Source organism: Barbatula barbatula (assembly GCF_947034865.1).
Source record: "Barbatula barbatula genome assembly, chromosome: 17".
NCBI lineage: Eukaryota > Metazoa > Chordata > Actinopteri > Cypriniformes > Nemacheilidae > Barbatula > Barbatula barbatula.
In genome coordinates this window covers 13,660,149-13,670,653 of record NC_136780.1, presented here as the reverse complement: position 1 = coordinate 13,670,653, position 10,505 = coordinate 13,660,149, and the positions used below count along the sequence as shown (strand labels likewise).

General features: G+C 37.2%; 1 protein-coding gene across 1 annotated transcript; it reads right to left on the bottom strand.

The window, feature by feature from the left end:
• Positions 1–6,365: 6,365 nt before the first annotated feature.
• On the bottom strand, positions 6,366–10,000 carry pnpla1 (patatin-like phospholipase domain containing 1; the record flags this gene model as incomplete). The annotated part of the gene is made up of 8 exons (XM_079478291.1): positions 6,366–6,627; positions 7,027–7,159; positions 7,240–7,470; positions 7,981–8,041; positions 8,265–8,474; positions 8,593–8,658; positions 8,816–9,048; positions 9,796–10,000. The coding sequence occupies 8 exons, from the start codon at positions 9,998–10,000 to the stop codon at positions 6,366–6,368; spliced, it is 1,401 nt and encodes a 466-aa protein (XP_079334417.1).
• Between the last annotated feature and the right edge of the window lie 505 nt (positions 10,001–10,505).

Genomic DNA, 10,505 nt, shown 5'->3' with positions numbered 1-10,505 from the left:
CTCCACTTTGTCATTCTTTCTTCACATGATCGCTGCTTGTGTTGGTGTGTTATCGTCCATCTGTTTCCACTGTATATGTGCATCATTCATCATTCCAAATGGCTCTGTTACTCTCTTTTTCCATATATTTTATCAGCAGTCTGTACTTTTTTTCACACCTGCCCAATCAATACAGCTCTATACGTTTCTCTCCTCATTTTGCTGACCTTGTGCTTTGTGAACATAGACACGATGCTTTTTCCTTGTCAGACAGAAAATGAAAAAGATCATTTTCAGTGGGTTCAGGCACTTTGTTTAAGACTAACAGTTTAACTAGTTTGTGTAAAATAACTCAATATTTTGTTAGTTACATATATCCAGACAAACATTTATAAAAACTGCAATGGGCTGGGGAGCCAGAAGGGAACCGTGAAGTAATAGTGTTTCCATGACATGTTCCCCACCGTTTTTCTTTCTTTGTTATTTATTTGTGTAACTGTAAAAAGAAATCTGAAAATTGCCTATTTTACAGTGTACAATAATGTAAAGTATGTGAAAAAGTGAGTGTTTTTCAGACATTTAGGTATGAAAGCTTACAGCTTACTGTATTATGGGACACCCAATGTCCTACAGTGCTAAATGAATCATGTCGGATTTGAACACATGACAATTCAATTGGCAACATATGCAGTGGGTTCAGAAACTTACATTTTATCTTATATCTTTTATTTTCTTGTATTTTTGTCCGAAACCCAGATAGACATTATACAGTGAACAATTGTGTCAGGTTTATCAAAAGACAAGACAAGTAAATATGTTTAAATATCAGATTAAATTGAATTCAAATATAAGATAAAGGTAAATATTATTTTGACTTTATTTTGTTTCAACATTATTTAATCTAATGTATTACATTTCACATTTTTCTGTAACACTACTTTTAAAATGACACAATATTTAAATATTAATAGAAAAAAACATTTTTATTTATTCCCACCGTAGAATGCTATCAAAATAACACATCATTTAAAAAGGTTTGAAAGGTTCAAAAGTGCCAGAAGTTAAAGGAAATTATGACTCCTTCGGCATTTAAAATAAAGTAATCTTGATTTAATAACAGTGTGCATATAGATTTAAATGCAAAAGGCAGGATGTCGCCTTTAGCTTCCTGGCCGATTGACATCAAGCAAATCTAACATTAGTGTTAACCTGCCTCTAAATATTTAAACTGCTGGAGTTGAGTTAAACTTGGGTGAATTATTCACTTGGGTGACTTGGAGGATACAAGGTATTTCTAGGCCTATATCTGTTTAAAATACACTACAGAGCCACGATAAAGCTTATTTTGACTTGCTTCTGGTCTCTCTTAAGGGAATTTAAGAACATCTTCTCTGTGGCGGTTTGTCTAAGAAGCATAGGTTATGTTTCGCCAGCCAGATTGAATTCTGCTGTGATAGGCTGCTGCTCCCATCAAGCTGTCAAGTGTTTTGATGTTATCAGAATGGAACAGAATAAGTAAACAAGATGTCTCACGGTTTGTCAATTTAAGGGTTGGTCAGGAACTAACCATGCCTAGATTGATGGATGTTGCAGATTACATTGTAAAGAGATTATGGGAAAATACTGTTAGATGCTATTTCAAAGGTCTGAATGCACATTTAACTATAAATAAAGCCAAGAGGGAGTACTTGAGTTCATTATTAAAAAATTATAACCTAGCTAATAAATGGTCACTGTTGATAAGACCATCATTTATATTATTTTTATATGTAGCCTATATAATAATACAGATAAAACTAAAAACAATGGTTATCATAGTTCAAGTGATAGTTCATCCAAAATTTTACATTCTGTCATCATTTCAAACCTATCTGACTTTCTTTCTTCCGCAGAACACAAAAGAAAGGAAATTTGAAGAAGGTTGGTTAGTGAACAGCACTCGCACTCATTCTCTTATGTTGTATGGAAACAAAACCAATGCAAGTGAATGGATGCCCGTTAACAACAATGTCATAATGGCATAGAGCCATTACTCTTTTGGGAAATAACAGCAGTTTTAATGAATTGCGCCATCATGTGGACCGTTTTAGAATACATTCATCTGTGGGGGTCCCTCATCTCATCAAAGTCAGGCCATGTTTGCAAGGGGAACGTTTTCTGAGCGAAAAGATTTTCTGTGGGGAACGTAATAGCTTTGCATGAGAATGTAATATTCTCGGGAAAGGGAAATATGTTCGCTTCCTTTCATATTTTTTTCACCAGATATGTCCCTTTATGTCCCTTTAGTGCCTCGGTATCGCGTTGTATCTGGTTTGATAGTGTGAGATCACTTTGTAGATGAAGAAAGACTTGCATATCAATCTTACAGTAACTGCAGAGTTTTAAAGGGGTCTTATTTTGCCTATTTTTCAAAATCTTTATTATGTTAATGATGTTCTAAACAATAGGTGTTCATGTTGCAATTATCAAAAAATGCTATATTACATATTTCACATGTGTTTTTCACTGTCATCTCAACGCTGAGCCGGTCTTTTGTGATTGGTCTTCTGCTCAGAGTGTGTGTTGAGATGTCTCGTCCATTACCCTATCCGTGTACCAATCGGCAGGGTTTAGGTCACATTTGGGATTCATGATGTCACTGACCCAGGAAGAAGTTTATTGTAGTCGCAACCAACCATTTATTGTAGTCTTTAAAAATAGATTTCTGCTTCAGATTTTTTTACTTTACTGTGAACTTTGAGTGTTGCCAATTGGCAGATGTTGTTAATGCCTAAAACAGCTATAGCCTACTACTCACTAACTCAATTTAAAGAAATTTTAAAATAAACGCTTTCAATATGAGAGGATCCGCATGCTGCAGTGTTTTGGTGCGACATCTCTGTCTGTACAGTATATGTCTTCATTAACACCGTGTGGTGTGCTTCATCAAGCATCAGATAAAATGTCATTTTAATATGCGTTTTGTTTCAATGTGATAATTTGACAAAAACTATATGTAGTGAAGTGAGTGACTCGTTACCACGTCATCCTCATTATATATTTAGCCAATGGGGTACCGCAATGTAGTATATATGTATATATGACTTCTGTGCGTTTGTGATTACGCGTGTGTGTGTGTGGCTGTGTGTGCGTGCCAATATTCAATTAGGGTTGAGCGATATATTTTCAACCTAATGTCAAGTGACCCTCTCTTATCGAGCTGCGTCTGCTGCTTTGGGGGAAACAGAACTTCCTTGGGATCCCATCTCGTCTGTTGTTTAAACGATCTGTCTTAGGCTCTAATGGGCCGTAAAGGGTTCTTGTTTCTGTTATTTCATGATTTTTGTTTGTGTTTGTCTTTGTAAGGATTTAGCTGGTTCTGTCACTAGGCCTCGGGCTGCATGATCATTGCGGTTTAATGACTTTCACGGATTGATCGCAGCCAAATGGTCGTGTTACTTATATGATTTTTGTGACGTGACCAGGTCATCTTGAATGTGTGTTATGTCATAAATTGTTGTTTTCTGTCTTTAAGTGGATTATTTATCTTTATTTCTTTTATTTCTTTATCCTGCCGGAGCTAGGTTTTCTGGGAAGTGGGCCGGTGGTGGTAGATGCACGGCCTTCACCTTGACACTAGGGGTTTATTAGTGCTGTGTTATTCCTGATCACTATTTGCAGTGAAGCGTGACTTTCCAATTGTGGTGTTTCTGTCGTATGCAACTATAGTTAGCCCGCTTTCGGGGCCTCAGCCCCTGCAGTGATCTACATAATTTGTCTTTTGTTTACCGGATCAAGATAATTTATTGTGAGTTATTATTTGGTTAATTGTTTGTTTAATTGTGAACTCACGCCTCCTGCCTTTCTTGAGCAAACGGACTTGTGTCCCGTTTAATAGATTATTTCCCCGGTAATTCGGGGTGGCATAGTCACAACTGGTCGAGCCACGTTTTGCTACATATAGTGTTTTAGTTGTCTAGTTTAAATGAATACTTTGAGACAGTGTCAGATGAACTAGAGCAGACAGTGAAGTATATTCAGTTTGTTCCAAGAGAAGATTCTTCTTGACTGCCATCTGCTGCTTGTCTGGATGATAACAGCCCCATAGATGACACATCACATTAAAAAAGCTGCGAACCGTAACTGCATGGTTAAAGCAACTCATTGATTTATTAAGCAAGTACAAAAAAAACTGTGTATAAACTTTATAAGTTGAGCTCTGGGGTACAGTTTTGTGATAGCCTAAATGTCAGATTGACATTCAACACACAGTATGGAATCCCTATTTACTGAGGTTTATATATTACGGATATGTAAATTATTTATTTTTGTTTTGTTTCGATAACGCTTGTTTTGTCATGTCGTGTAAGTCTGAAGCCTAAAGGCTAATTTGATTTTAACTCTGGTCATTGTAAATTTATATTGTTCGGTTGGGGAATTTGAGGGAACATGTAAGAGACATTCAGTTTGATGTGTGTGATCATATTCCCTTTTTCCTGGTATCAGTGTCAGACGATTTGAACAGACTGAGGGCTTTAAAAAATGTGACCTTGGGATTGACGCTGCTCCTTTCGTAAACAAGAACAGTGTTACATTTGTATAGTAGTCTTTGTGCAATACCTTATATGAACCAAAGCCTGTAAACTGAAATTCTTGTGTGTTTTACATGTTAAATTACAGCTAAGGGTTTTATAATAAATACAAAACACAAAATTTGTCTTTTTATAATGCTTGAAAGCTTTTACACCATTTCTGTTTTTATTTCGTACCATGTGATGACATGTTAAGTTAACCCGCATGAAAAGGTCACATTCCTTCGCAAATGCTCTTTAGAGTGATTCTCACAAAATCACTTCTTCCCAAATGTCATAAAAATGCACAATGCTTTCATGCTAAACACTTGGATTCAAAATGTAATAATGGATCAATTATCTTAACTTGGTTGAGGTTGAGAATCCTCTTTGGATGTCATGCAAAGTAAATTTGACATGCTTTTCAGCTGTGGTCTTTGGAAGGTAGACAGTAGATGTTTGTACTGATGAAGGTAGACGCTTTATCACACGACTCACCATTGACGGATTGAGGCCATGCTAGGACATACTGTTTGGTTCCACCGTCTTATTTCATAGAGGGAACTTTGAGCTTTCCTAAAATCACATTTTGTATCTTCCTTAAAAAGATAATATAATCATCAATGGTTGACATTAAATAATGAAGTCTAGCAATGTGTGCAAATGCATTAGCCACCACTGACATTCAATGTGTTCATTGGGCACTATTTCGAATCCATCTCATGTGAATCACAAAGTTTGGACTGACTGAGTCTTGTGATGTATTAGTACAGTAAGCGTAACGCTTGTGTCCCCATATTTTAGGAACATACTTGTGACTTTAGTAATATGTGACTAAAATACTTGGAATATAATTAAGTATTCTACCTTAATATATCATTGTGTTTGATCTCATTACACCAAACACTGCATTTTATTTTATAATTAAAAGTTGACCAGCTTTTCTTAAAGGGATATTTCTCCCGAAAATGAAAATTCTGTCATCATTTACTCTCCTTCGAGTTGTTCCAAATTTACACTGAACACAATTATAAACGCAACGCTTTTCATTTTGCCCTCATTTGTCATGAGCTGAACTCAAAGACTTTTTCTATGTACACAAAAGGCCTTTTTCTCTCAAATGTTGTTCACAAATCTGTCTTACTCCGTGTCGGTGAACACTTCTTCTTTGCCGAGATAACATGCCGATCCAGGGCATCCCAAACATGCTCAACATGCCCACTCAAGTCGGTTACTGCAGAACTGCAGTCAGGTCTAGACACAGATCAGGACGACATGCGTGCAGATGAGCTTCTCTGAGACGGTTTCTTACACTTTGTGTTTAAATACTTTGGTTATGCAAATCGATTGTTACAGCAGCTGTCTGGGAGGCTGGTCTTAGACGATCTTGTAGGTGAAGATACTGGATGTGGTGTTCCTGGGCTCTGTGGTTGTGAGGCCGGTTGGATATACTGCCAAATTCTCTAAAACGCCTTTGGAGACAGCATTTGCTAGAGAAATGAACATTCAATTCACGGGAAACCGCTCTGGTGGACAGATTTGTGAACAATATTTGTGAGAAATCTGCCTTTTAAAAGTCTCAGATATTTGAGTTCAGCTCATGAAAACTTGTGGCAAAAACAAAAGTTCTGCGTTGATAATTTTGTTCAGTGTAGATGAATTTCTTTGTTCTTGGAACAATGCTTGTAACCAAACAGATTTCTCCCCATAGTAGGAAAAATTGTGTTTATCCTTGTTCTATTGAACATAAAAGAATATATTTTGAAGAATATATGGGAAAAATGGACATTATGAAAAAGAGAGATCCAAGGGTTTACATATTTGTTTTGCACGCACTTAACTTCTCCTTGCAGTCATATGCTGCAGTATTGTGTGCTGCACCTCTATCTTGTGTTTTTTCCATTTGCTGTCTATCTCTAGTGAACGCAGGAGTTTGTAGAGGTTCGGGAGGGTCTGTGATATGGAAGAACTGTCTTGGAAAGAGGCGGAGACCGGACCGTTGAGACGAGAGGAGGCATCATGTCTCTCAATAAGCTGTCTTGCCCTCTGGTACTCGGCATGAACTTGTGAAGGTACGAAACTGATCAGACTCATCATCCTTTAGAAAAGACACAGAAAATGAGGGATAAAACGATGATGCATTTATAAAGAGTTATAGTGTTCATCATGAAGAGAATTGATTTGTTTGTGCGCTTACAAGTCTCTCATGCCTTTCCACATAGTGGACAAGAAAATGTTGAATGCAAAGATCAAAAACAGTTTACAGCCTTGCAAGACCCAGTATGTCACAGTCACAGTGTGTGTGATCCACTGTTGATACCTTTAAACCAAAAAAACAGACATTGTCCTTGATGTATTAAGATGTCAAGATGTATTGTACCAGGTTTAACTTCCAGTATATCAAAACTCATTGTTTGTTGCTTTTCTTGTGATCAAAATTTTAGATATAAATGCTGCTTCTGTTAAAAATATTTTAGGGTAATTTATGGATCAGTACCTGCTTGCAAATGCTGTGGCGCTCCATATTGGCAGTGTGAACAGGAAGAGCAGGTATGAAAGCGTCCGTTGAGATAAAGAGACTTTCGGATCACTCATAATCTCCAGCTGACCCACGATATTACACAGCAGAACTTAAACAGAAAATGAACATTTCTCTTTATTGTTCAGTGTTCTGTTTATGGACTATTCAGAAATGTAAACACCACAATACCTTCCTGAATCTTTACTTTGGGGTTCTGATGTCCTTCCTGTGTGTGTTGGGAAGGTCTAGTGGGTGAGCAGACCTCTTTAACGTTCTTTTGAAGTTCCTCTTGCTGGTCTCGGTCCTCTGCATCATCATTCTGTGTCAGCATCCAGTGATCAGAGCTCAGTGAATCAGATGTCCCAGAATCATCAGATACATCAGATTCCATCCTCCTGTCAGGGAACAACTGCAAAGCCTCTGTTGAGGTGTGTGGGAGAGATATTTCTAATTTATCCAAAGTATTAAAACATTACTAAACAGTGAGAAGCTAACACAAAGTAGGCCATTTTTTAAGGACTTGGGTTGGACATTTTCTTTCAAAAATTGGACAGGTCGCCGCGATACAGTATATCAATCTGACCATCTCATGAGAAATCGTAACTATTTTACGAGGTGTCTAATTTATATGAATCTGTACGATGTAAGTCGCACAAAAATGTACAGTTAAGTAGATAAAAAGCAATACTGAAGCCCCTCCCATCCTAAATACCACCAGGCCCGGTACTAGGCTGGTTCAACAGGGGGGACAATTACCTATTGTGGTTGGGCAGATATTTAATCAAAGTTCATTGGCCCTGATCCCCCCTAAACATGACGTGACTGGCGCGAAAGCAAATCTAACAGAAACATACAAATGAGATAGTACGAATCTCAAAATAATTAGCCACAGAATTCTTGAGATCGTGTTGGGTATATTGAACCACTCACTGCTTCGCTGCAGAAAAAAAATGGTATCTTGGTATCCACTGTAGAACGCTTTCTTTAAAATCTGCAAATTAAAACAGAATATGGTATTAAACAAAGGAAAGAAGAATGTAGGCAACCAAACAACATTGACCCCTATTGACTTCCACTGTATGGACACAAAACCACAGAGACATTCCTCAAAATGTGTTCATTTTTTCATTGGTTTGTCTTTTATGACTTAAGACTTACATTGCACTCCATATAATAATAATTTGATTCATGACCTCCTTAATATCCGGACTCACCCTCCAGTCTCGAGGGAACATGGCATCTAACAGTCTTATGAAGTTGGGCACGGAGCAATGGAAGGAAAGCTGCTGGATGATGAGATCACAAAAGGTGGTGGAGGTGTCAGAGGGACAGATGTCCATCTCTCCAGCAAATGGGGAGATAGTGAGGGTGGGTATTGTCTCTTCAAAGGGCTGGATGTTTGTGAAACCTCCATCCATGTAGTGCTAGAAGAAATGTTTTGTTTTTATTTTGACAAGCAGTATGATGCTTCCCGGTATGGAATTATTTGAATAAAATAAAGCTCATACTGTTTATGCCGTAGTAGACAGAAATGTCACTCACCTCACCTTTATACTGCGGTGGGATCGTGCCAGAGTATAAAGGAACAAAACAACTACACAAAAGTGCCTTACAGGAGAAAGACAGTTTAATGCAAATGTATCAATCACTGTAGTTTTTTTTGCTCTCTTAAGTGAAATCTAACTGGATTTACAAGTCATTGCAAACATGTTTTACACTGTATTTATAAAAGATCTGTATTTAAACACTTATGTATAATGCTTACTTTTATAAGGTCTTTGTTGGAATGAAATTCCGACACTAGAACGTTTTTCCCGTCAGAGATACGACTCATGGAAATGTGCAGACGCCCGCTGGCCAGCCTGTGGGCATTATCAGGCAGAGATCGCTCCAGTGTGACCTCCAGCCATCTGTAGACATCAGCTGTGGGGCTGAGAAGACCGAGAGGAAGCTGACGTGTAAATCTTGCAAATTCCAGGAGGTTTTCTCGTACGCGACCTGCAAAAGAAGATTTGAGGACTCTTAAATCATTTACAATCCAGCAGTGTTGGATAAGTTGTTTGTGCTTCGAATATGAATAATTACATGGTCAATGTTGTATTTCGATTGTAAAATACAAAAAACAATGAGAAAAAAAGTAATGAAACTAATTACACTGGATTAAAAGGAACTGCATTACTCATGACTACTTAAACGATATGAGCAACTCCTGACTCAATAAGCCATAACAAGAACAGTTTTTCAACAGAGCTGCTTAGACACAAAGTAAACATTTCACAAAGTATGTTTACGAAAACAAATACTGCAGAAAAAGAAAATATTAACTTAAATATTACCTGTAACAAACTGTAAACATGACACTTTTCAATTCCTTTATTGTGATATGAATGTTAAAATGAAACTAAAAATGACCAAAGATTTTACTAACACATTTCTAACTTGCCTAAATGTAGATTGCAAATTAAATATTGTTTTACACAGAATCTGTGAAAGTATAGGCAATATATATTGGAATGCATCAACCTACTGTCTACAGCAAAATATTATATAAAAAACTCTTTCCTTTTCTCAGAGGATAATTCATTTCAGTCATTTCTTATTACTTATTACAGGTCTTTTACAGTCCAGCAGTACCAGCCTTTTTAAGGAGGGTCCCATCTTGAGTTCAAACCTACAGTTTTTGAATTATCAGTACAGTTGACCCATCAATCAATCAATCAAGATTGAGTCATCATCATGCGTTACCCAGATTTGATCCACAAACAACGGCAGCAGCAACGAGAGAACCTGCAGATGCTCCGTACACCCTTGGAGCACCTCGTAGGATCCATGGAGCATTATCCAAAAGACTTTGCGCAACACCCAGTTGGTATGTCGCTAAAAAGCCTGAACCACAGAAAGACACTGAGAGGTTTTCAGTGTTAGACAGAACATATAAAGGTGATGACATGTTTACAGCAATCCCGTCTATGTCTACTGGTAGAGTTTCAGCCCTTTTCACACACATTTGAGGAGGGGGAATCGAGTAAAAGCAGGCGGTCACGGTATTAATAAACCAAAAAGACATTTATGATGTAACAATTCACAGTTCCCCTCTAGGACACCATCAATGATGTACAGCAATGGAAATCCAAATCTGTGACGAATCAGTTTATCACTGCACACTGTCTGCGGTATGCATGTCTAATGTATGTCTGCAAAACATGCAAGTGAATGAACGCATTATCGTTGTCATTACACTGAAACAGAAATAAAAATCGAGTAGAAAATACACGTCGGAAATATTTGAATTTATCATATTACTATGAAAATGAAAATTCACATAAACAGAACATGATTTAGACTTTAAATATGTTTTTAAAGGTGCTCTTTTGCTGTGTAGCCAGTTGCATCCGTTCCCATCACATCAATATATAATTGAATCTTATCATTTTATAATAAATATGAATTAGCAT